This window comes from Sus scrofa, chromosome 15, assembly GCF_054392235.1.
Source record: "Sus scrofa isolate SSC_HxYL_T2T_F1_AM1 chromosome 15, Sscrofa_HxYL_maternal_Yorkshire_Landrace_v2.0, whole genome shotgun sequence".
NCBI classification, from domain to species: domain Eukaryota; kingdom Metazoa; phylum Chordata; class Mammalia; order Artiodactyla; family Suidae; genus Sus; species Sus scrofa.
In genome coordinates this window covers 74,556,514-74,584,065 of record NC_139397.1, presented here as the reverse complement: position 1 = coordinate 74,584,065, position 27,552 = coordinate 74,556,514, and the positions used below count along the sequence as shown (strand labels likewise).

Here is a 27,552-nt window from a genome sequence, read left to right as displayed (position 1 = left end):
TGTTCTGTGCTGGTCTCTTCTGAGCATGCTTCTAGCTCATCCTAGCTTGGTGCCCCCTGTGGAATTCACCTCCTTAGGTACAATCCTATTCTCTATTTGAAACACACACACACACACACACACACACACACACACACAATTCCCAATTACCTCTGTTAGGCCTGTTCTCTCACTCATTATCTTTAGCTCATATATAAACACAATTCTGAAAGTTCTGATTTATTGTTAGCTTTAGCATAATCTTGGTCCTTAACTAAAGACCTACTAATGTTAGTCTGGTGTTCTTTCTTTTTTTTTCGTTTTGTTTTTTTAGGGCCAAAACTGTGGCATATTAAAATACCCAGACTAGGGGTTGAATGGGAGCTGGAGCTGCCAGCCTATACCACAGCGACACCAGGTCTGAGCCACATCTGCAACCTATGCCACAGCTCACAGCAACACCGGATCTTTAACCCACTGAGTGAGGAGAGGGATTGAACATAAGTCCTCATGGGTACTAGTCAAGTTCATTACCACTGAGCCACAATGGAAACTCCTAGTCTGGTCTTTCCGAAGGCAATGGATATTTTGTGGAACAAAAATCATACTTTTTTTGTTCTTTCAAACCCTCCTGATCTTATAACAGTGCTTTTTCTTTGGTAAGAAATATATTTGTTCAGCAACTCTCTAGAATTTCCAAAGAATTCTGACATTATTAATCCTGGAAAAGAAAAAGGAGTAATGATCAATGCCTTTATTTTTGGAGAGATTTTACATAAAAGATAACTGAGCATCTTTAGAAAGGACAAGAGAAAGCAATTCAAACAAAATGTTCCTGGAAGGGAAAATCTCATGCTGCACAAGAGGGACATTTAGCCACACAAGACAAAATGTTACTTCCCAAACATTATAAGCAGTAGAAATAAACACGCATACAAATTAGAAGCAACACTGCCACTCCAAATCCCTTCCCTGGTTTCCCCTCAGGGCTTATTACTATGCATAAATATGTCTTTCCACTGTTACTCGTAACACATGCACATACATCATAATATACATACACACAGATGCATATATATGATCTGTCTTAGCCTTCCCCTAGTTAACAGATCCACTACAAGCATTTTCATAATTATTTTAATGGCTCTATTTGATCCTAGAAGCTTATTGAGTAAGATGGTTAATGTGGTCCTGCGTCTGAAGCTTAGCTACTGCTTAGCAGTGTACTTCATAACAACTAAAATAAACTATAGTTGACATTTAAAAGCAATTATTTCTATTTTCACTGATTTAAAGCTATTACAGCTAGGAGAGGAGGGTCGGTCGTGGCTCAGGGGGGTAAGAATTGGACTAGTATCCATGAGGATGTGGGTTCAATCCCTGGCCTCATTCAATGGGTTAAGGATCTGCCGTTGTCTTAAGTTCTCAGACGCAGCTCAGGATCCCAAGTTGCTGTGGCTGTGGTGTAGGCCTGCAGCTGCAGCTCCAATTTAACCCCTAGCCCAGGAACTTCCATATACCATAGGTGTGGCCCTAAAAAGAAAAATCAATAAATAACAGCTAGAACAAATACAGGATACTGAAATATACTTAAGTCCTAAGACACAGACTTAAAAAAATGTGTACCTTTAATATGCAAATCAGGGTGGAGCAAGGCAAAGAGAGAATAAGTGGGAAGTTCTTTCACAGAGCAAAAGAAACCAAGGTGACCCTAAAGTTAAAGACCCTTTAACCTTATTCTGCAGAAATAAAAACACCAGAATGACAACCAAGTCTGAGTGGGAATTGGAAATTCCCATTCTGATGGTTGTTGATGATGATGCTGCTAAAGCTGTAAGAGTTTTGATTCCAATTCTCTTATCAATTCACAGCAGAGGGCTTCATAGACTATCCTTCTACATATCAAAGAAACACTTCCCAAGTGAGAGTTCCACATTGAGGGCCCTGTGCCAGACTCTGCTCCTGAGTCTCTGGGGCCTTAAAGTAACACACAGCTCTCACTGCTTTCATTCAAGCTCTTTCACTGTTACCTGCCTAGAATATGGTATCGGGGCACAATGGCCAACTGTTTCACAGTTGGCAAAGGGCACAGGTTACAGAAATGGCATTTTTACATGAATAAAAACAAGGAGGCAACAACACCCTGTTTAAAAGGGGGGGGGCTGCTACAAATGAACTAGAAGATGATGCTCCCTGCTGTACACACTTGTCACTAAGGCTTGTGGAGAGAGGAGAGGGTCTTATTAAAGTCGGGATGAGAAGCAAAGCATCTCTACAAATGGTCACCAGATACCTGATAATCTCATCTGCCCCAGGTACCATTATCCTACTGTATTTTTCTTTTTTTTCTCTTTTTTTTTTTTTTGTCTTTTTAGGGTTGCACCTGCACCATATGGAGGATCCCAGGCTAGGGGTCTAATTGGAGCTGTAGCTGCCAGACTACACCACAGCCAAAGAAACGCCAGATTGGAGCCACGTTTGCGACCTATACCACAGCTCACAGCAATGCCAGAGCCTTAACCCACTGAGCGAGGCCAGGGATAGAACCCGAAACCTCACGGTTCCCAGTCAGATTCATTTCAGCTGCGCCACGACGGGAACGCTCCTCTTTTTCTTTTTTTTTTTTTTAAAGGCTGAACTTGTGGCCTATGGAGCTTCCCAAGCTAGGAGTCAAATCAGAGCTACAGCCACCAGCCTACGCCACAGCTACAGTAGGATCCAAGCCGCATCTGCGACCTACATGACAGCTCATGGCAACCCCAGATCCTTAACCCACTGAGTGAAGCCAGGGATCAAACCCAAAACCTCATAGTTCCTAGTCAGATTCGTTTTCACTGCGCCACAACTGGAATGCCTTTTGTTTGTTTGTTTTTGGGGTTTTTTGGTACTTTTTTCTTTTCTTTTTAAAAAGCTGTCTTGGGCCCATATCAAAGGAAAATCCTGAAGATGTTAGAACGAATGAATACAGGAGCTGCTGTCATTGGAGGAAAAGGCCCAAGGAGTGAGAATCGTGAATGGCAAAACGTCTGAAAGAAACCTCAGACCCCAAGCACACCCTGCTCTGTCAAAGTGACCCCATGCTGAGCCCAACCACCTGATTTTTGCTGCAAAATGTAACGGTCATTTCTTGACTCACCGAGAGAGTCGATCTTAACAGCAGTGCTTGGAGAAGAACAAGGAATTCATTTCTTGCCACTGCTCCTTGTTGCTTTCAGTCCACTGGGCAATATGAAGACTCGGGGAGAAGAGCCGAGGACGGGGGGTTGTCTCACGATCTGGCCCTTACTTCCTATTTCACCTTTTCTCTTCCCACATCCTGCCTTCTTGAAACGACAGTCCTTGAAGCTTTACGAAGATGCCACCTTCTTTGTATAAAAGGGCATCTTTACCTGGTGTGGCAGGCTGAATAATAGCCTCCACAAAGGTGTCTCTGCCCTAATCCCTGTTACCTGTGAATATTTACCTTACAGGTAAAAGGCACTTTGCAGATATGATTAAGGATTTAGACATGGGAAGATTATCCTGGACAACTGTGGTGGGCCCAATGTAAGAACAATGATCATTACAAGAAGGAAGCCAGAGGATCAGAGTCAGAGAAGAGGCCACGAGCCAAGATCTTCTAGGAAGCAGAAGCAACTTCTAGAAGCTGAAAGGGCAAGAAAATGGCTTCCCGGAAGAAAACCACCATTTTTTTACACATCTGACCAAAAGAAGGGCAAGATAATAAATTTGTGTTGTTTTAAGCCACTAAAGCTTGTGGCAGGAGTTCCCGTCGTGGCGCAGTGGTTAACGAATCCGACTAGGAACCATGAGGTTGCGGGTTTGGTCCCTGCCCTTGCTCAGTGGGTTAACGATCCGGCGTTGCCGTGAGCTGTGGTGTAGGTTGCAGACGCGGCTCGGATCCCGCGTTGCTGTGGCTCTGGCATAGGCCGGTGGCTACAGCTCCGATTCGACCCCTAGCCTGGGAACCTCCATATGCCGCGGGAGCGGCCCAAGAAATAGCAACAACAACAACAACAGACAAAAAAAGACAAAAGACAAAAAAAAAAAAAAAAAAAAGCTTGTGGCAATTTGTTACAGCAGTGACGAGGAACGAGCATTCCTGGTTAATTCTCATTCATCCTAAACTGAGTCCAGGCACCCTTTCCTATAGGAAGCCTCCCTGGAAAGCTCGTCCCCATATCTGCCCTCCTGTCCCCTCCTCCTCGTGGCTGGCTGTTCTTCCTCTTTGCAAAGCACCTGGCATTTACTTTTATACAGCCTAGTAGGATAACTACAGAAATATGTGCATCCTTAACTAGACTGGGATGCTTGCTCTTAAGGGTCTTATTCATCTTCTTATTTGCTGTGTTTATCGATGTTTGTCAAACATAAGGGCACTCAAATACTCATGAAAATTTTCTCCAATAAGTTAGCATGACTCATTCCTTGATGATCAGTAGTAGGATACTAGCCTTCAATTCCTCACTACATGATAAAGATACAGATGATAAAGCAGTAACTAGTTCACTACCAGGGGCTCAGAAATCCTGTAAAAATGGCTCCTTTCTCCTCTAAAACAGCTCTCACAAACAGCTGTTTGCCCACGCATAGCATACTGGCTTCAAAGTAATAACCATCCTTTCTCTCTCCAATGAAAAAAGTGTTACCGTGGGTGAAGGAGACAGAGAAAACAGAAGAGGAACAGATTAAAAAGTTATAGAGGTGAACTGTACTTTCCAAAAATGACTAAGCTGTCTCTCCCACTAGAATGCTCTTCTGCCCTGTGACCCTCATGTTCCACCATCAAGAAGTGAAGTTGCCACCTTCCCCTTTGCACCTTGGTTGGCCTTAGCCACTCACTCATCACCAAGAAAATGCAGCAGAAGCAACACTGATGACTTCAGAGACTAGTTCAGAGGACATACTGTGACTTCTGTCTCTTCGAACTCTTGCTCTGCAGATGCTCCTTCCTGGGTACTCCCTCTTGGAACCCAGCTGTCAGACTACTGGAGGCTCCAGCCACGTGGAGCCCTATATGGATGCACTACAGTTGACCGACTCCACTGAGCTCAGCCTTTGAGTCATCTCAGCCCAGAAGCTAAATTCATGACGAGGAAGCCTCCAAGTAAATCCTGCCCCTGGTCAGTCAGATCTTCAATGACGAGAGCCCAGATACTCGGAGCAAGGACAATCATCTCTGCCACGGCCAGCCCGACCTCCTGATCTACAGGGCCCCTGAGCTTCAGAAAGCTGAGGTCAGGGTAACTCATTATGAACAAGCAATAACTGCCACAGTGAATACACAGTCCAAAAGATAATCTTGTGACTTTGCTTCCTGATTCTAGGAAGATGGACAGGCCAGAGAAGAGTCCAGGTGAATGAGATCAATTGAATTCTGGCCAATATTGGCAAAACACACACATGCTCCAGAACAGCTGCTCCCAGAGTTTGAGATCTGAGAGAATGCACTACTTATGGTTCAGAGAAGAGACTGAAAACAGTAAGTACCCTGCTCTCAATGCTGAAAATTTCACCACTGAACGAGTTACTCAGATAGTCTTGCGCTGGATTTATAATCCTATACCCTTCAAATGTTTGCGAGGTTAGATTAGATGGAATTAAATGCTGAGGGATGCTGGAAGCACACCAAAACGTCTGTTCTCCTTCCTGCCCAATTGGGCCCACTGTAAATAAAACTTGACAGGCTTCCTTAAATCAACTTAATAATGTGTAGCACGAGTGCTCTCAGATGCCCAGTAGCTCAACCACATCAGCTTACTTCAGAAGCCTTTCAGCAATAGGTGAAAAAAATAATGGCTGATGCCAAGAGTGCAGAGCATAAGAGAGCTGGTGGCCTTGAGTGACTCATTTCACAGGGCTCCGTCTATCTGTGCTGGAAGGTCACAAGTGGGAAGGTGCTGGGCCTTTAATAACCAAACTCGGGCCTGAGGCTTGTTAGAGCCAGATGTTGTCATTTTGGAAGCAGATGAGAACACAGTTATAATCGATCTGGAATCCTGATGAATTCCAGGTGCACCTCCCAGCAGCCTGGGGGAGGTGGTAGCTCAAAGCTGTCACAGGGTTTTAATGCTAGCATCACAGTGAGCTTTTTTGTTGCAGAGTCTCCACAGCCTCAATACTCTTTCCCCTCTGATTTTAAATGGGGGCTTTTTTTTTTTTTTTTTTAAAGCCAGATTTTTGTGGACATAATAGACAATTTCTCAGACATATCAAAGAATATGATAGAGGGAGTTCCCGTTGTAGCACAGCAGAAATCAATCTGAGTAGCAACCATAAGGTTGAGGGTTCGATCTCTGGCCTTGCTCAGTTAAGGATCCGGTGTTGCCATGAGCTGTGGTGTAGGTTGCAGATACAGCTCGGATCTTGCGTGGCTGTGGCACAGGCTGGCAGCTGTAGCTCCAATTCGACCCTTTGCCTGGGAGCCTCCATATGCCACATGTGTGGCCCTAAAGAGCAAAAAAATATATATATATACAAATTATTATATATACAGTAATTTTCTTGAAAAAAAAATATATATAGATAATAAAAAGTCAGAAGACTAGGAAGAGTTGAGGAGAGCAAGGTCTAGATAGAAGACCTCAAGGTTCCTAAGGGAAATTGGCTTAAATGTGGTGTCGGGGGCCAGCTGATGGCCATAGCCAGTGAGTGTAGTTTTATGACCCAGTAGATTGTCAGCTATGTTCCATGTCATTTGGGAGAGAAGAAAAAAATATGACCATAACCCCAAGTAGTGTTTACAGTGGCCAGGCTTCAGAGCACAGCCTGAGAATCTAGCCACATTTTAGGAAGGACTGCCATTTTCCAGGCTTGTTTCTCCAGGCTCCTTGTCAACTCTGTGCATTTCTTGACATCTTTCCACTCAACCCTTTCTCCTGAACGGTAGTTACAGTCAGTTTCTGCTTCTTGCAAATAAAACCCTGAACCAATGCAAATACCGACAGAACCACCTTTATTTCCAAATGCATTGTTTTCTTCTGTGTGGTAGACCAAACGCTCAAAAATACATATTGCTAGGTAACTAAGAAGCGTCAATTCAGAGAAGACAGGATTCTGTCCTTCCATGTAGCTAAAATTAGCCAGTTAGGAAAAACAGATGACTCCTTGTTCTCACACTGGTCCTAAATTTTTATGAGGAGATGTTTCAATGTCACAACCAGATGCGTTAATTCCATTAATTTTTTTTAAAGGGAATAGAATTCAAGGAGCATAGTGGATGATTAAAAGTTTTGTCTTCATCTACTCACTACACTCAACATTTTCAGGCACCATGCTTGGTACAATGAATTTGTGTAATTAAAACTCATTTATTACCATATACATTGAAGTGATACATGTGCTTGCTCAGTGGTATCAGGCTTAGGCCCAAACCCCAAGACTCAGGGCTTTGGGTTAATATTCTTCCTGCAATCAGATGCCATTAAATTGGAAGTGCTATTTTCCTATCGTGTGTACTTCACATATTATAAGACACAGGGCTTAAGATGTCTTTATAAAAACGTAGAAAACTACACTTGTTAGGGATCTGAATATTAACTGAAATATAAGAAATTTATGTGATCATACATTAAAATCTACCAAAAGCTAAAAGATACTTTCCATTAACTTACATTTGAATTAATTAGTGTTAATCGACTAAGACAGAATGAATTTGTTGGCTTAAGAAGTAGAGAAGGAAAGAATTGTGCTACATACTTAAGATGGATAGTCTTTAAATATCCTTTTAGCATCTGGCTACGCCCTAACTGCGATCAAAGCCCAAAGGGCCTGGCACTCTAATGCATGTTACTTTATCTACAAAAATAGGTACTGCTATCTGACTCCAAAGCCTGCCACCACCCTACACCAAGCCCTACAGTGAAAACGGGGATAATTCCCTTCATCCTTCTTAAGGAGATGAATGGAATCCTAACTTACTAAATGCGATAAAAGCTTTAAAAATCTTGAGGGCAACTACTTCCCCCAACTTCTTTCTTGGCCCTGTTCCCTAGGGCCCCAATACCTGGTGCTTCCTCTTCAGTAAGCAGCTCCTCAGGCACTTCTCACTGACCAAGACCTGATCTGCACTGGAATCTGAGATCATAAGGACAACTTTTCCTAATTAGGACAGCTGGCTCCCCAAAATGCCCTAAACCCAGAATACTTCACCAATATGTGTGCTAAAATGATGAAGAATACACTCTTTCCTATGATGTAGATACAAAACAAAATAAAACAAAACAAACAAAACAAATCCACTCACAACGACAGGAAAAAAGAAAAGGAAGAGATTCAAAAGAAGCTGGCCTGTGGGTGGCATCATGTTGTTATTTGCATTTTTAGGGCTGCACCCATGGCATATGGAAGTTTCCAGGCTAGGGGTCAAATAGGAGCTGCAACTGCTGGCCTATACCACAGTCACAGCCACGGGGGATCCGAGCTGTGTCTGCGACCTACATTTCAGCTCATAGCAATGCCAAATCTTTAACCCACTAAGTGAAGCCAGGGATGGAACCCACATCCTCATGGGTACTAGCTGGGTTTGTTACCACTGAGCCATCATGGTAACACCTGTTTGTTTTTTATTTTTTGTCTTTTGTCTTTTCTAGGGCCACACCCATGGCATATGGAGGTTCCCAGGCTAGGGGTCTAATCAGAGCTGTTGCCACTGGCCTACACCACAGCCACAGCAAGCCAGATCTGAGCTGTGTCTGCAACCTACATCACAGCTCACCGCAATACCAGATCCTTAACCCACTGAGCGAAGCCAGGGATCAAATTCACAACCTCATGGTTCCTAGTCAGATTTGTTAACCACTGAGCCACGACAGGAACTCCCTGTTTTGGTTTTTTAATCAACACAAACTGACCCTTGTTTCACTCTCAGATTGAACAGATAAGAAGAGGGTACTCTTTGGATCTTTCCCTAAGAATAAGTTTGTTGGGGGCATGCTCCTGGCCTGTCCTCAGGCTCACAGCTACTAGGATAACTCTTTTCTTGGCCTGTCTACCTGGACATCACAGCCTTAGGTTAGCGCGAGCCAAGAGCATACACAGAACCAGCTGTGTCCTTATCCCCTCTGCCTCGGGGAATGGTTTGTTTTCTCTAAGATGCAAATGCCTGTCCAAGGAGAAACCAGAACTTAGAAACCCACCATCGCTCATAAAAGAATTACAGAAATGATGGAGATTTTGGTTAAAGTTCTACAAATTTAAAGTTAAAATTTACTTCTCTTTATCACTAGCTATTAGATTTAGCAGGATTCTTTTTTTTTTTTTCCAACCAAGCACATACTATGGCCTAAATGGCTAAACAACATAAAATTCTGACACCAGATAATTAAAACTAAATTCTGCAAGTATTTGTGTGCCTATTATGCATAAGAAGGCACTCTACCTTCTCTAAAAAAGACAAATTTAACATTCATGTCATGATTTACTGGCTTTAATGAATACTGATTCTATATAATTATAATTTTAGCACATAATTTGACCTGCAGTATAATCAGTTGCTTGTTATAATATGGCTTTTACTACAACAAGGGTCACTGAAAACTGTATAGTAAGTGCTTCCAGTGTGGAAAAGATTTAACACGTGTTATGCTCAAAATTCGATCTAATGATAAAGATTTGGGAGTTCTATTAGCTTCACATGCTGTCTTACTTTCATATTAGATCCAGGCACCCAAACATACATCTCATTACAAATGTAAGTTTTATGTACTGATATATGATATATAAAAACATTCACAGACAAGCACTCATATATTCTTATTTTTAAAGTATCTATTTGTTTTGGAAGCCAGAATATGAACCTAAAGGTAACTACTATTATTCACCATTTTCTTGGAACCTGGGTATTTTTCACTATCACTAAAGTTGAATATATAAAAAGGTGATATTTGGTTCTATCTGTGGTGGGCCTTAGCAAAATGAATAATATCAAAATCTTAAAGCATTGACTGGGGGGAGGGAGGCAATATGACTAAGGGGACAGGAGGACTACTTTCCCTATTGACTGAGACGTCTTTGAAATTTGCCAGCCCAAGTACAGGATTATGGCTCGCTCAGTCTCAGTAGTACATCAGTCGGCCAAGGGAATGAGTCCAATTAAGGGGGTAGGTAGGGTGGGGGGATGGGCCCCTAGGTCCTGTCTAATGCAGTATTTCCCTCAGGAAATTCAACACACAACTGGGTCTAACTGTCACCAGAAACAGAAGTTTAAGATCAGAAGCACCCAATCTCTCGCTCTCTCTTTTTTTTTAAGGGCCTCATATGGAAGTTTCCAGGGTAGGGGTTGAATAGGAGCCACAGCTGCTGGCCTACACCACAGCCACAGCAACGTGGGATGCAAGCCACATCTGCGACCTACACTGCAGCTCACAGCAATGCCAGATCCTTAACCTACTGAATAAGGCCAGGGATCGAAATCTGTGCCCTCATGGATACTAGCTGGGTTCTTAACTTGCTAAGCCACAAGAGGAACTCTTGGAAGTGCCAATTTTTTTTTTTTTAATCTTTCCTCAGATATATTTTTTGTTGTGATTTTAATATATTTATTTTCAGTTAGCCATTTGTTTTCCAATTATAACAGATTTTCTTTCTTTTTTTTTTTTTCTTTTTTTTATTTTTTTTGTCTTTTGTCTTTTGTTGTTGTTGTTGTTGTTGCTATTTCTTGGGCCGCTCCCGGAGCATATGGAGGTTCCCAGGCTAGGGGTCGAATCGGAGCTATAGCCACCGGCCTACACCAGAGCCACAGCAACGCGGGATCCGAGCCGCGTCTGCAACCTACACCACAGCTCACGGCAACGCCGGATCGTTAACCCACTGAGCAAGGGCAGGGACCGAACCCGCAACCTCATGGTTCCTAGTCGGATTCGTTAACCACTGCGCCACGACGGGAACTCCCAGATTTTATTTCTATAAATACTACCTTCATTAAACAGTTTGCATCCTCCAAGGACATAGATGAGACAGACCCTATCTTCTCCTCAAGAAAGAATCCATTTAAAAGTAGGTGCAAAGACATACAACTTTAAGACAAATTATAATACACGAAATTACAAAACAATTATAGAAAATAAAAATTCTATCTGTAAATCTCCCAAAGTAGCAAAAGATGAAATGATGTTTCAGCTGAAGTGAAAATATTCTCAGGAAGATCATAATTCTAATCTTGCTGGATACAAGATTTTATTTTTCAGGGTGTGGGAGAGGGCAAATACAGCCAGTGATTCTGCACTTGAGATTTTAAGTGGGGTTAGGGTTAGGGTGGAAGTGCCAAATCTTGATCCTAGCTCTGCCGCTTATCTGGCCATGGGACCATGAGCAAATAATATATTTGAAATTTTAGTTTACTCTTCTATAACATGGAGAGAGTAATATTTGTCTCTTTTAGGTCTTACAGAAATAGATGATCTTATGTGTGTAGCTGGCACAGCCCCAGGCATATAGTAAGTCCTCAATGAATACTAGCTGAGTTCTACTCCCCAGGCTTCCAGAAAAGATGAGTTTGGAAGTCCCTCTGAGATCTGGATTTTTTTTTTTTTTTCTTCTTTTTAGGATTGCACCTGTGGCATATGGAACTTCCCAGCTTAGGAGCTGAATTAGAGCTACAGCTGCTGGCCTACACCACAGCCACAGCCGCACAGGATCCGATCCATATCTTCGACCTACGCTACAGCTCACAGCAACACCAGATCCTTAAACCACTGAGCAAGGACAGGGATCAAGCCTGCTTCCTTATGGATACTAGTCGAGTTCTTAACCTGATGAGCCACAAGGGGAAATCCTGAGAGCTGGATTTTAATCCAGTTTTGGTCTTAATCTGGAATCAAATGGGATTACCAGGATAAGGCAACTTGGCTGACGGTCCCACTGTAACCTGAAGCTCTGAGTGCCTTCCATTACTTTGGTAATGCCCCACCTCAAAGCAGCTTCAGATGTTAGACATTCAAAACTGAATTAGACCAACTTCCACTGCCAAAATACTATTTCCCAGTGTAAGTAGAGAAGGAAGCGGGGAGCGGGCAGGCACCCATTCTGGTTATAGAAAGAAGGCTGCTCACCACCACCAAGGGAAACTGGCTATGATTTCTGTTGTGGTATCTTGATACTTTTTAGTTCAAAATCCTAAATTATATTATTTATGAGTCATATTATCTATGTGTAATTGTTTTTTCTTTTGTAGTCATTTAGTTTCCCTTTTTTCTTTTTCTTGCTTTTTAGGCCGCCCCCAAGGCATATGGAGGTTCCCAGGCTAGGGGTCAAATCAGAGCTACAGCTTCACCCTACACCATAGTTCTCGGCAAGCCAGATCCTTAATCCTTAACAGAAAGAGGCCAGGGATCGAACCTGCAACCTCATGGTTCCAAGTCAGATTTATGTCCACTGTGCCACAACAGGAACTCCTGGTTTCCATTTTAATCATGCATGTCCAATGGTTTGTTGTTTTCCTGTGACAGAATCACCTGATTAAGATTATAGACTGCTAAAATCAGTGTTTCTTGATTTGAGGTTTCTCATAGCACCCCACAAAGCAGCAGTCAGATAATATGACTCAAGGAAAGTAAATATGAGGAAAGAGTTTGTAAAATTTTACAAAGCGGATGCTCAAATAACGAGTATAATGAAAACCGCATACATTTAACAAAACTGTCTTCAAACTGGACTATTTCACGTTCTCCAAAGGAAAGTGAGTCCTGCAAATACTTTTTAACTCTTTTGGGAAATGAGAAACCAATAAAAGCTTAATGCATTCATTTAAGATATTTATTTTTGTTTTGTTTGTCTTTTAGGGCCGAACCTGCGGCATATGGAGGTTCCCAGGCTAGAGGTCTAATAGGAGCTATAGCCGCTGGCCTACGCCACAGACACACCAACACATTATCTGAGCCGTGTCTGTGACCTACACCACAGCTCACAGCAGTGCTGGATCTTTAACCCACTGAGAGAGGCCAGAGATCGAACCCTCGTCCTTATGGATGCTAGTATGGTTCGTTAACCACTGAGCCACAACGGGAATTCTCATTTAAGATATTTAAACTGAGTTCATTATTTCTCCCTCAGTGATGTCTTAGAAAACTATTATGCTCCTTAGGCCCTAGAATAAATAACAAGGTAAATCATGGTGCTGGATGTTAACTAGGCTTATTGCAATGAGCATTCTGCAAGATACACAAAACATCGAAAGATTATGTTGTATACCTGAAACTAATATGTTATACGTTAAATTATTTCTCAATAATAAAACACAGAAGGTAAATATTCTGTTCAAAAATGTCTAAATATGTTTGTGTGAGCATTCTTTTAAAAGCTAGAATATCCTACCTCCTTAAAGTTGTCAAATGCCGATAAAATGATTTCATGCCCGCCTCTGACAAGACAAACAGCTGCCAACAGCTCTAAGACAAGGGCTTTTGTTCTGTCAAAACAAGGGGAAAAAAAAAAACAAACCAAAAACACAAATCAGTGAAAATGAATGAATAATGAATCACCTGTTCCCTCCTCTTTTTTTTTTTTTTTTTTTTTTTTTGGCATTTTAGGGCCACACCCAAGGCATATGGAAGTTCCCAAGGTAGGGGTCAAATTGGAGCTGCAGCTGCCGGCCTATGCCACAGCCACAGCAACGTGGGATCTGAGCCACGTCTGTGACCTACACCACATCTCAGAGCAACGCCAGATCCTTAACCCACTGAGCAAGGCGAGGGATCGAACCCGAATCTTCACAGATCCTAGTCAGGTTCATTAACCACTGAGCCATCAAGGAAACTTCCCAGCTGTTCCTTCTAAGATGAATATGATAATAAGATATCTTTCATATATTTTTTTTAATTTTACTGACTTAGACATAGTTATATTAAAGCACATACATTTTTAAACTGTCATGAATTTCTATATATGTGATTTATCCAGGAAAGCAAGTTTTGGAAGGCATGTTTCCCACTCCCAAGATTACAAATTACTCACAAATGAAAAGCAATTCTGGGAAGATTAAGTCTTTTAGCTCTATCATCAGGTGACCCAGTATAATAAGGTTAAAAAAGTATTTTCAACTAGCTAAAGACAATGGGAAACATAAAAATATTCAGAAAAACTACCCATTGGTTAAATATTTTCTCTGGTTCTAGAGTCAGAGAGATAACATTTGCTAAAAAGTTCAAAATCAACTGAAATCACTGTTCTACATTTGAAATCTGCTCATTTGTGATGGCTCCATAAAAATCCCCCACGTCAATACAAGCTTCCATCCTTTCCTCCTCCCACACAGGAGATCTGAAAGGAGCTGGCTTACAGCTGTGCTAATACAAGAATATTTTCTCTGACTCAAGAAAATAAATTTCTGTTTGAAATACTTTTAGAAGAGAACCTTAGAGATACAATCTAAGTTTTCAAATACAATGTCAAGGACAGTATTGTTCTTCACAGTAAGCTCATTTTAGTATTTCATCTTTTTTCTAGAATAAAAGCTATTGCCAACCTCTAAACAAAGATCATTCTGATAATCCACATCATCAATTGTCTTGAAGAAAAATGAATAATGACTTCCCTTAGTGGAAGCGCTTCTTCAAGGACAAAGAAGCATGACTCTAGTAAACGAAGGGAGCAATCACAAAGTGGCAGGAGCGTTAATTAGGGGAAGCATGAAATAATATTCAACATTAAAACAGTATTTACAGTTTGCATGGCATTTTGAATCAGAAAGGATCTAATTTATAATCATATTTTTGGCTGAATTAACAGTTTTCCGATATGCAGTCTTATCAGAGATATCTGATGAGAGGGAGTAACAGTGTGAAATGTACAAATGCACTAGAATGGAAAACACATTTCACTAACTAAAAAAAACTCATAAAGGCTTCTAGAGGTAATCTGTGATATGAATAATACAGGGCACTGGTCTTCATAGGAAAGTGACTGTGAAAAGTAATCTGCATGAATTATTTTCTTTTTGTTTTGTTTCTTTTTTTGTTGTTGTTTGGTAATAAAAGCTACACGTGTAAAGACTGCAAATGAAGTGTGGACAAGGGCTTGTGGTTTTCAGTTAGCTTTCAGTGGGTGAATGGTGTGGCTGAGTCTATATCAAGACTCTCCTGGCCTTGGTTCTGACACCCTGTAAGCCTCATACTCTTCACTTCATTTTGCTAAATCTGCAAGGATGCTGAGAACCAGGCCTAAGAAGAATGGAAGCTTCAAGAGAAGGGCCAGAGTTGTCACCAGCTGCTCAACTCTGTCACATGTAAAAATGTAACAAAAGCTGAATAGAAAATTCTACAGGGCTAAGGAATCTATTGGCAGTCTTATTTCAAAAACTTTCATACTTGAAAGTTTCCAAACTATTGAGTAAGTGCAGACTAGGTCTCTGCTTTCCCTAGTTCGATTCAGATTTGTACATTACAGAGCCAGCTTACCTTGGATTCTTATTGTTCAAGCTTAGTGCAATCTCATTGACAGCATGTGGATGAGACATGACCATGTTGAAACCATACTGAAATTGATGTGGAAAAAAAAACAAAGCATTAGGAGTCAATTGAGGGGACTGTCAATGTTGATTAAAAACCAAAAACCTGAGTTTCTACTTAATGTAATTTTATACCATCATAAACGCACTCATGTCTCTAGCACATCCCTGTCTGCACATATTTCTCTATGCAAAATTTCAAGAATGACGCTATTATCAAGGCACCATATTCCCATTATCAATGAATGAACTACATGTATCCAATAATATGAGGAAAAGGCTCCAGCCGGTGACTCTCAATCCTAGCTGCTCAGCACAACCACCTGGAAAAGTAAACAAATCCCAGCACCAATTCTCCAGGACCCACCTCAGGTCCATTTATTCTGAATATCAAGGATGGGGCCCTGGCATTTGATTTTTTTGAAGCTAACTTCACTGCACAGCCAGGGTTGACAACCACCGCCTCTATTCCCTTCTCTGGGCAGTGGCTATCAGCACCCAAGCCTAGAAAAACCCGCCTTGCTCTGAGGCATCTTCCTTTATCCTTCTATGCAATGAAGTAAATCCAGTAACAGGATCAAGAATCATTCTTGCTTCTGCTGAGTTGAGGAATTAATCCTTGTCCTCCAAGCTCACTCTCACTTTATGATCTATTTCCAATTACACTGAGAAAATAAAAGCAATCAGGAAAAAAAAACAAAACAAAAAAACAAACAAAAAAAAACCAAATTCCAAAAGCTCCCACTACATCAATCCATCCACACAGATCTGTGGCTTCCCTCCTCACTTTTCTCAACATGAATTTCCCCATACTCCCATCCAAGGCCATTCCCCTCACTTGAGTTCTTAACCCCATTCCTTCCCCCTACTCAGGGGTATTACATGCTCCAGCAACTCTCTCATCATTCCCTCCCTGGTTCATTACCATTAACAGGAAAACATGATGCAAATTCTCTTATCTCAAGAGTTCCCATTGTGACTCAGCAGGTTAAGAACCCAAATAGGACCCAGGAGGATGTGGGTTCGATGCTTGGTCTCCCTCAGTAGGTTAAGAATCTTACATTGTCTGGAGCTGTGGTGTAGGTCGCAGACGCGGCTGGGATCCAACATTGCTATGGCTGTGGCGCAGACCGGCAGTTGTAGCTCCGCTTGGACCTCTACCCTGGGAACTTTCATATGCTGCAGGTGCAACCATAAAAAAGCAAAAAAAAAAAAAAAAAAAAATATATATATATATATATATAGATAGATATATATATATATCTATATATATCTTACCTTGAACAATTTAAACAACAAAATCTCTCTTGACCCTACAACCCAGGTCCAGCTACTGCCTCAGTCCTATCCTTACACAGCAAAGCTCCAATCACTCACAGTCTCCAATTCCTCTCCACCCTTGACACCACCTTCAATCAGGCATCCATCCCATGCTCACCACTCCAATGAAACTGTACCAAGCTCACCAAAGATGGACACACTGCTGGAGACCATGAGCAAGTCTCTTTATCTTACATGACTTAGTGTCAGCGCTGGATACAGTTGATCACTCTCTGCTGCCTGAAAGCTCCTGCACTTGGCTCCTACCTTCCTGGTTACTTCTCAGTCTCCCTAATTCCTCCTCACCTCTGACATTTAAACATAGTGCCCCAGGGGTGTTTGAGACCTCTTTGATTCTCTGTCTACCTCTGCTGATCTACTGCACTCCCTTGGCTTTATATACCATCTACTGTCTCCCAAATTTTGTTTCCAGCCCAGGTATCCAGATCTCGAACTCTTCTTTGTTTTTGTTTTTATCAATAATAAATGTTTATTCAAAGGTGTGGCATTATAAGGAATTAGATGTTAATGCATCCTGATAACACAGTTTATAAGTATCATTTTTGCAACACAAAAAACTTTAAGAATCCTAAAATAAGTAAATATATATACACAAATATTTTCTCTTAAAGACACAATTTTCGCCTTGTCCAAATCTGCAACACAATTTTTTCTCCTATGTCAGGCTCTGAGAAGGTGCATCAACGCTTTTATATTTAAAATATTTTGCTCTTGTAAGTATAAGGAGTGACTTTTAACAATTATATTATGTGGGAGTTTCTGCTGTGGCTCAGCAGTTTACAAAACCAACCAGTACCCAGATCTCTAACCTCACTCAGCAGGTTAGAGATCTGGCGTTGCTATGAGCTGTGATGTAGGCTGCAGATGCAGCTTGGATCCTACGTTGCTATGGCCATGCCTTAGGCCAACGGCTGCACTCCCATCTGCACTCCCATTCAGCCCCTAGCGTGGGAACTTCCATATGCTGCAGATATGGCCCTAAAAGGCAAAATAAATAAATAAATAAATAAATAAAGTGTAACTGATTACTGTTGATTTTTTTTCTGTATTGTATTAACTTTATTTTCTAATTTTTTTTATTACTCAATGAATTTATTACATTTATAGTTGTACAATGATCATCACGATCCAGTTTTATAGGATTTCCATCCCACGTCCCCAGTGCATCCCCCCACCCCCCAAACTGTCTCCTTTGGAAACCATAAGTTTTTCAAAGTCTGTGAGTTAGTATCTGTTCTGCAAAGAAGTTCAGTCTGTCCTTTTTTCAGGTTCTACATGTCAGTGAAAGCATTTGATGTTGGTGTCTCATTGTCTGACTTCATTTAGCATGATAATTTCTAGGTCCATCCATGTTGCTAAAAATGCTGGTATTTCATTCCTTTTAATGGCTGAGTAATATTCCATTGTGTATATGTACCACATCTTCTGGATCCACTCCTCTGTCGATAGACATTGAGGTTGTTTCCATGTCTTGGCTATTGTAAATAGTGCTGCAATGAATATCAGAGTATATGTGTCTTTTTGAGTCATGGTTTTCTCTGGATAGATGCCCAGGAGTGGGATTGCTGGATCAAATGGTAATTCTATTTTTACTTTCTATTTTTACTCCTAGGTAATTCTATTTTTACTTTCCTGAGGAATCTCCATACTGCTTTCCACAGTGGTTGCACCCATTTACAATCCCACCAACAGTGTACTAGTGTGCCTTTTTCTCCACACCCTCTCCAGCACTTATTGTTTGTAGACTTTTGGATGATGGCCATTCTGGCTGGTGTAAGGTGGTACCTCAGAGTGGTTTTGATGTGCATTTCTCTAATAATGAGTGATGCTGAACATCTTTTCATGTGTTTTTTGGCCATCTGTATGTCTTCTTTGGAGAACTATCTGTTTAGATATTCTGCCCATTTTTTGATGGTTGTTTGTTTTTTTGGTATTGAGCTGCAGAAGTTGTTTATAAATTTTGGAGATTAATCCCTTGTCAGTCGATTCACTTGCAAAGATTTTCTCCCATTCTGTGGGTTGTCTTTTTGTTTTGTTTAGGGTTTCCTTTGCTGTGCAGAAATATTTAGGTTTAATTAAGTCCCATTTGTTTATTTTTGTTTTTATTGTCAATACTCTAAGAGGTTTATATCAGAGAGTGTTTGGCCTATGTTTTCATCTAAAGAGTTTTATAGTGTCTGGTCTTATATCTAGGTCTTTAATCCATTTGGATTTTATTTTTGTGTATGGTGTTAGGGAGTGATCTAATTTCCTTCTTCTACATGTGGCTGTCCAGTTTTCCCAGCATCACTTATTGAACAGGCTGTTTTTTCTCCATTGTATATTTTTGCCTCCTTTGTCATAGATTAGTTGGCTGTAGGTGTGTGGGTTTAATTCTGGGCTTTCTATCCTGTTGCACTGTCTTTGTGCCAGTACCGTACAGTTTTGATGACTGTTGCTTTGCAGTATAGTCTGAAGTCCAGGAGCCTGATTCCTCCAGATCCATTGTTCTTTTTCAGGATGTCTTTGGCTATTCTGGGTCTTTTGTGCTTCCAAACGAACTTTAAAATATTTTGTTTGAGTTCTGTGAAAAATGTCCTTGGTAATTTGATAGGGATTGCATTCAATCTGTAGATTGCCTTAGGTAGTACAGTTATTTTGATAATATTGACTCTTCCAACCCAAGATCATGGTGTGTCTTTCCATCTATTTGTGTCATCTTTGATATCTTTCATCAGTGTCTTATAGTTTTGAGAGTACAGGTCTTTTGTTTCTTTAGGTAGGTTTACTCCTAGGTATTTTATTCTTTCGGATGCGATGGTAAATGGGATTGCTTCCCTGATTTCTCTTTCTGATCTTTCATTGTTAGTATATAGAAGCGCCATCAATTTCTGTGTATTAATTTTGTATCCTGTGACTTTGCCAAATTCGTGGATGAGCTCTAACAGTTTTCTGGTAGAGTCTTTAGGATTCTCTAGGTATAGTATCATGTCATCTGCAAATAGTTGTACTTCTTCCTTTCCAATTTGGATTCCTTTTATTTCTTTTACTTCTCTGATTGCTGTGGCCACGACTTCCAGAACTATGTTGAAGAGTAGTGGTGAGAGCAGACATCCTTGTCTTGTTCCTGATCTCGGCAGGAATTCTTTCAGCTTTTCACCACTGAGAATGATGTTAGCTGTGGGTTTGTCATATGTGGCCTTTATTATGTTGAGGTAGGTTCCCCCTATGCCCACTTTCTGAAGGGTTTTTTATCAGAAATGGGTGTTGGACTTTGTCAAAGGCTTTTTCTGTGTCTATTGAGAGGACCATATGATTTTTATTCCTCAGTTTGTTAATGTGGTGTATCACCCTGATTGATTTGCGAATATTGAAGCAGACCTTGAACTCTTGACTGGAATATTAGACCACCTATTTAAAATCTCTGTCTGTAGGTCTGTGGACATCTCAAAGCTAACATCTGCCAAACTGAACTCTAATGACATCTCCCAAATCTGCTCATCCTGTAGCCTTCCCCATCTCAGTAGATGGAACTCCATCTTACAGGTGCCCAAGATAACCCCTTGGAGCTGCCCTCCACTTCTCACCACACATCTAAAGCTACTGCCTTTACCATCAGAACAAAACCAGAATCTGGCCACCTCTCATCACCTCGACTTCTATTACTCTGGTCCATACCACCATTGACACTCACCTAAACTGACACAACAGCCTCTAAAAGGTCTATTTCCTTTTGTCTTTGTCTCCACAGGGTCAATACTACCCCAGAAGCTAGAGTGATCAAGTTAAATTCAAGTGTCAGATCAAGTCACACTTTTCTTCAGAACCTTGCAATAGATTTCCAATCAGAGTAGAACCAATACTTCCACTGCCTTACAAAACCCTACATAATCAGGACCCCGTGTGAACCCTTGGTTTCTTCCCTCCCTCTTACACATTCTGATCCAGCCAACAGGACCTCCATTCTGTGCCTTCAGCACAGCAGACATATTCCTGCCTTAGGGCTACTGCACCTGCTCTTCTCTCTGCCTAGAATCTTCATTCTTAAATATCCCTTACCTTGTTCTCTCATTCTTCTTGGTACATAAATGTTATTTTCTGTGTCACTTTTCTGGGTGGCTTATTTAAAACAACTCACATTTTCAGCATTCTCTGTTCTTATTTCTTATTTTTTTTCTACAATACAGAGTAACAGTTCTCTGGAACCATCTTCCTGGGTTCAAATCAGATTCCAGCACTTACTAACCATATGATCTTGGGCAAATTAAGTTCTCTGTGTTTCAGTTTCCTCATAAGAAAAATGAGGACAGTAATATTACCAATCTCACAGGACTACTATGACGCTTAGGTTACTTAATAGATTTAAAAATACTAGACTTTAGGAAGCACTAGGTAAGTGCCAGCTCTCTTTTTTCTTTCTTTCTTTTTTAGGGCTGCATCGGGGCATATGGAAGTTTCCAGGCTAGAGATTGAATCGGAGCTGCAGCTGCCGGCCTATGCCACAGCAACACTAGGTCTAAGCTGCGTTTGCAACCTATACCAACCTATACAACATCAGATCCTTAACCCACTGAGCAAGGCCAGGGATCGAACCCATGTCCTCATGGATACTAGTTAGGCTTGTTACCGCTGAGCCACAATGGGAACTCTCTAAGTGTCAGCTTTTATTTCATTGCTATCACTATCTGGAATGCTATACAGTTTACCAATTTAATTATTTATCATCTGCCTCCCTCAATACAAAGTAAGTTCCCTGGGGCACTTATTTATTTGATGCTGTGTTCCCTGTGCCAAGAACATGGTCTGTCTAGCAATGCTCAAAAAAACGTTAAAGATGATTGAAAGATAAATGTGGAGTTCCCATCATGGCTCAGTGGTTAACGAATCCGACTAGGAACCATGAGGCTACAGGTTTGCTCCCTGGCCTTGCTCAGTGGGTTAAGGATCTGGCTTTGCCATGAGCTGTGGTGTAGTTTGCAGACTCAGCTCAGATCCTCCGTTGCTGTGGCTCTGGCATAGGCCAGTGGCTGAGGCTCCATTTGGACCCCTAGCCTGGGAACTTCCATGTGCCGCAGGAGCGGCCCTGGAAAAGGCAAAAAGACCCAAAAAAAAAAAAAAAAAAGAAAGATAAATGTATCTTTCCCTTCTTAAATTCAACCTGGCATGCATATGTTGGGTTTGAACTCTAATACTGACCTATGTATTTATTGCCTATTTCCTCTTAGACCCACCTATAGCATCTGCATCAATGGAAATCAAATCCTATTTTCTTATTTGAAATGTGTCTAATTCTCAGCCCTGGTTTGTTTTTCTAACTATACTTTGACCCTGTTGACAAATCCTAGATACTCCAGGCTCTAACACCCACTTTGTGGTTAGGATTAACCCCACACACTGTTGTCACTCCCAGTGTTTCTCAGAGCAGGGTCGACCTGCATCAGGCGTCTCCAGGAGGACTCTGCACTTCAAAAAGAAACTTCCAAGACTTTGATGAAAATTAGGAGCTACTGGGTCCAAATGATCACAATTATGACTCTGTGCCTGTTCATCATACAAGCCTCTAAGAAACAATGACCCACCCAGCGTGTGAGTCTATTCACTCTTAGGTTCTAAAGTTGTTACATTAGTGCCCACAACCAGTGGCTTACTCTGTCTTCAAGAGGCACAAACATGTAACACGTAATCTAGACAAGTTTATCATGGTAGGAGGAAAATGTCTTCCCTTTAAATACATTATAAATTATAAATGCTAACTAAAATATAAGAGCGATGAATTATGAACACTAGAATGAGCAGACCCTTCTTTTTGGAATCTCATGAAATCCTGATATTTACTTCAAACAAAAATAATACAAAGACATCAAAGAGTAAGATCTAAGTCTGATAAATTCAGATTTTTTTTAAAAAAAGATCATGAACACAAACATACCTGATAATTCATGATGGCACGTAAACACATGATACAGACATGCACGTCATCTTTCTTACTCACTAATCTTGAATTTTTCAAGGTTCTTCTGCTTGGCAAAGTATTATATCTAAAAATAAAAAGGGAAACTTCTATAAAACTATAAATTACTTTTGTAGTATAGGCACATGCACTTAAAAATGGACATTGTTCTCTACCTGTACCTACAGTTCAATGAGGACTGCGGGTCAAAGCACCACTAACTAAACCGTCACCACAAGGCTGTTTCTGTAGGCTATGAGGCCCACACAACTCTGCGTAGTGGTCATCAAATTGTCAGACCAGATACCCACAGAAAAACTCCACCCTGCTCACAGCATGGAACAAATCAGACAATACATGAGCTTGTCAACAATCCAGGTTCTAGTCAGCAGGCCGAGCTAGATGGGCGGAGGTGATTTGTGACAACATGCATGCAAACTGCATTTGTGATCAAGGGTACAAGTTAGCTTATATGTGGACCTCCTATCATCTGACTCAATTTTAAAGCACCATCCCATCATGGTTCTCAGGAACCCCTGCTTTAGAGTTTAAGCCTAGGCAAGGTCCTTCTGAACCTTAAGAGGACGCCAGGAACCCCTGCTTTAGAGTTTAAGCCTAGGCAAGGTCCTTCTGAACCTTAAGAGGACGTAAAATCTAAACAGTATGCAAATGCCTCCACAACCTGATCCCTCACCCAAAGCCTACAGGGCAGCTGAAACCAAGATACGATTATGCTGGCAATCCAAAGGGTTAAGATGCTTCAACATTAGGGTTCATCTGGACACCCTACATTGCTAACCTCTAGATCTCCTCTCTGCAGCTTTCTAAGAGTCTGCAAGTCATCAAGCAGTGACAAAGTAAGATGGAGCAAAGAAGAAGATGACAACATTGAGGGCTTTAGTATGAGCTTTAAACGACTGCTTTAGAGAGGAAACACAGCTAAGTTCTCTGCAACTCCAAGCCTGAAATGAAAGCAAATTTCCAAAGTTGTCAACCACTTTCCCACAGAGTCAGTGACAGAAATGCTCCAAGAAAAAAGCTAGAGGCCTATCTTCTCCTCGAATTAAGTTAATGGAAAAACTTCAAGGAGGGCATGATTAATATTAACTGTTTTGAAAAGTCTCACAGGTGCAGGCTACGAGTTGAAAACTGAATCGACAAGTTTGTCTACAACTGTTCAGCTGAGCAACCTTTTCAATTTATTTTCTACTCAAAAACTATCAAACAGAAAAAAGATGATTCTTTCACATAAGCCTAATGATGAGCCAAGTAAATTTTAGAAAAGCTCCTCGATAAGCCACTTGCTTCTATCTGACTATGAAAAACCTGGTCTGCTTATGCTTGTTTTAAAGAAGAATGCTTTATTTGAGAAATTCCTTCTCTACTTACACTGGGAAATAGTATTTTGGCAGTGGAAGTTGGTCTAATTCAGTTTTGAATGTGAACACAAAGTTAAAAAAACACATTCAGACTTTGGTGTTAGTAAGCTCAATTTCAGAATCTAAAAAAACTTTAAAAGGTGCCACTCTTGGAGTTCCCATCAGGGTGCAGCAGAAACAAATCCGACTAGGAACCATAAGATTTCGGATTTGATCCCTAGCCTTGATCAGTGAGTTAAGGATCTGGTGTTGCCGTGCGCTGTGGTATGGGTCGAAGATGCAGCTCAGATCCCAATTTGCTGTGGCTGTGACATAGGCCAGCAGCTGCAGCTCTGATTTGATCACTGGCCCCAGAAGCTCCATATGCCACACTTGCAGCCCTAAAAAGAAAGAAAGAAAAAAAAAAAGTGTCACTCTGCCATAACCCTGGCCAGAGCAAGACAGCTAAAACAATGATAAGAGGCTTCACAGAGACTGCAGCCTCTTTGAACAGCCACATGACAAGTTGGACTTAAGACTCTTCAATCTTCTTAGTCTATACCCAAACATCTTTCCCTCCTTCTGCCATTCATAATTTTTTTTTTTTTTTTTTTTTTTTTTTTTTTTTTTTGCTTTTTAGGGTTGCACCCGCGGCATATGGAGGTTCCCAGGCTAGGGGTCAAATCAGAGCTGTAGCTGCTGGCCTACGCCACAGCCACAGCCACGCAGGATCCAAGCCGCATCTGCAAGCTATACCACAGCTCACGGCAATGCCAGATCCTTAATCCACTGAGCAAGCCCAGGGATCGAACCTGAATCCTCATGGATGCTAGTCAGATTCATTAAGCCACAGTGGGAACTCCAGTCATCATTTATTTTAACCTCAGGCTTGTGTTTCTTTGGTGGAATCACTTGTTGTGTACATAATAATAAATTAGAGAGGAGTTCTTTCTAACTGTAAGCAATGACTACTAGTGTAAAACAAGTCATCTAAGTTTTTAAAAAAAGGTGTTATCAAGGGCGCTAACTGTCTATTGCTAAAATATATTTATGTGCGGCAGTGACTGCAGAAGATGGACTGGCTAAAGCCAACTAGTCTTTGAGGAAGATGGGACAGCACAGGCACATACTTCTGCATCACTTCCACATAAAGACTAACTATTCCAGCAAGCTGACCAAACTTCCACACTTCATAAGAGATGTACAGTAACATAAAAGGTTTCTTCCTTTTCTTTATTAATCCAGTTCTTCAGCTATATTGTAATAAGACTCTAAGAAAGAAAAATTTCTTTGTCATTACTTACGTTATCTGTGGAACTCTGTAAAAATTGATTATAACATCCTACTTATTAAATAGTAACACAAAAGGCTTGTATTTGTTGTAGCAGGTGATTAATCTCAAATACATTTCCTGGATCAATATTTGAAATGTATTTAATGTGAAATAGCACATGCATACTTATCAAAGTACACAACACATAAGTTGTCAATAAATTTAAACAATGTATTATTTTCATTAAGAACATTCTATGCTTTAAAACAATAGAGCTAAGCTCTTTTCCTTAAATGAATGATATTTAACATTTATTTTTCTCCAATTTTTGGTTTATACAAAAATAGAGTGAAATTTAAAGTCAACAACTGAATTTGTATTTAAAATTACAGCATTACAATAAATTTTAAAACACCACCACAACCAGTAACAACAAAACACTATAGCATTGACAGCTGAAGGAGACCTGTGATTTCATGTGTATCAACCTTTCCTGATATAGATAAGAAAACGGAAGCCCAAAGATGTTCCATCTACAGAGCAAGTAGAAGAAGGGGATGAGACCAGACCCCCAAGTCTCCTCACTGGGATTCAGGGCAGGCACTTTCTACAAGTTGTTTCTCCACTTGATTCATCAACAGTCTATCAGATGATCGTGAGAAAAAGCTGCTGCCTACAACCCTATGTGCCTATGAGTTCCTTGTCAAATGTTCTCATCCCAATAGCATTTTCTGCCTCGGTCCAACACAAGTTTCATTCCTCTACCCCTCCAATGGTTTTACGACACAAGCCTAAGGCTTAGCTGGCTAAGAACAGTAGCATCTTTAGAGCACAGTGGATGGCCCACTTGGTAAGTGATGGTCTCTTTTTACATCCTTTTTTTTTTTTTTTTCTTTTTAGGGTTGCACCTGCGGCATATGGAGGTTCCCAGGCTAGGGGTCTAATCCGGGCTACAGCTGCCGATCTACACCACAGCTCACAGCAACGTGGGATCTGAGCCGTGTCTGTGACCTATACCATAGCTCACAGCAACACTGGATCCTTAACCCACTGAGCGAGGCCAGGGATCAAACCCACAACCTCATGGTTCCTAGTCAGATTCGTTTCTGCTTTGCCATGACAGGAACGCCTAACATCTTTATCTTAAATCACTTATCAAGCAAGTGAGGAATTTTTTAACCTTAGTAGGATGTTTTGCTCTATATACTGGAATTCTTGTTCTAAAAAATTGTCCATTACTGCACCCCCAATGAACGTCATAACTCCTTACCTCAGCAGAACGAAATATTTACAAACAACTGAACTGAGGGTCACCTGAAGTCTCCAAGGCTAGATTTAAGGGGGTGTGCCGTGGGTGAGCATGTACCTTAATTTACTCTTCGGCATGCACATTTTGTGGAATTTGACAACTTACATAATTAGGTATTTGGATTATTTGCTTTAATTATCATCTGAATAACGTAATACCTTTTTCCTTTTTTGGATATGTTTTAAATTCAGCTCCAATGCACAATGTGGATACGATCCAAAGAACACGTACCCGTGGTGCTGGTTTTAACAGATCACCCAAATTGACTCTAAAATACCAACAGAATTAGGACTAACAATTTACTACCTCCATTTTCCACAACAAGGATACCTGGACAAGGTGAGGAACTTAGGAATAACTGGCCTCTAGTGCTCTCCACCCACCACAGGAAATCAAACTAAATCTCATGTTTAAGACCCAAAGTTGTTTTTACTAAGCATCTACTGTTTATGCTAAACTCCACCAAGAGCTAAGGGAAAATGAAAGATGTTGCTTCTGCCACTCTCTAGTTCAGGAAGCATGAGATTGTATCAATACCATTTCTCTACTCTGTCCACACTCAGCTCACCCCTTCTTTTACATGCACATTTTAATGTATAAAATGAATTCAATAGTACTACACACACCTACACAGCACAATACAGTGAGGATAACAGTCATACCCACAAAGAGAACACTTTTTTTGCAAAGCCTCATGCTTAAAATCCTCACATAACCTTTTCTCGATCAACTGACTTAGTTAACGCAGACCTAACTCTTGTTGACTGTCCTTAGGCACATAAAAGTTGGTTTTTGTTCTGTTTTCTTTTTTGTTTTTGTTTTTTTAGGTCTACACCCACAGCTTATAGAAGTTCCCAGGCTAGGGGTCTAATCAGAGCTACAGCTGCAGGCCTACACCAGAGCCACAGCAACCCCAGATCC

At 40.9% G+C, this 27,552-nt stretch overlaps 1 protein-coding gene across 9 annotated transcripts in view; it reads right to left on the bottom strand.

The window, feature by feature from the left end:
• FMNL2 (formin like 2) overlaps window positions 1-27,552 on the bottom strand; it is a 330,828-nt gene that overhangs the window by 53,217 nt on the left and 250,059 nt on the right. For all 9 annotated transcript variants that reach the window (XR_014829008.1, XM_084998511.1, XM_084998510.1 and 6 more), the window contains exons 7-9: window positions 22,671-22,779; window positions 15,372-15,448; window positions 13,291-13,384 (exon numbers count right to left, since the gene is read on the bottom strand). Coding sequence is in view for 8 of the 9 variants with exons in the window: in XM_084998511.1 (XP_084854637.1) it covers window positions 13,291-13,384; window positions 15,372-15,448; window positions 22,671-22,779 (280 nt within the window). In the remaining variant the exon portion in view is untranslated. The remainder of the gene's footprint in view (window positions 1-13,290; window positions 13,385-15,371; window positions 15,449-22,670; window positions 22,780-27,552) is intronic.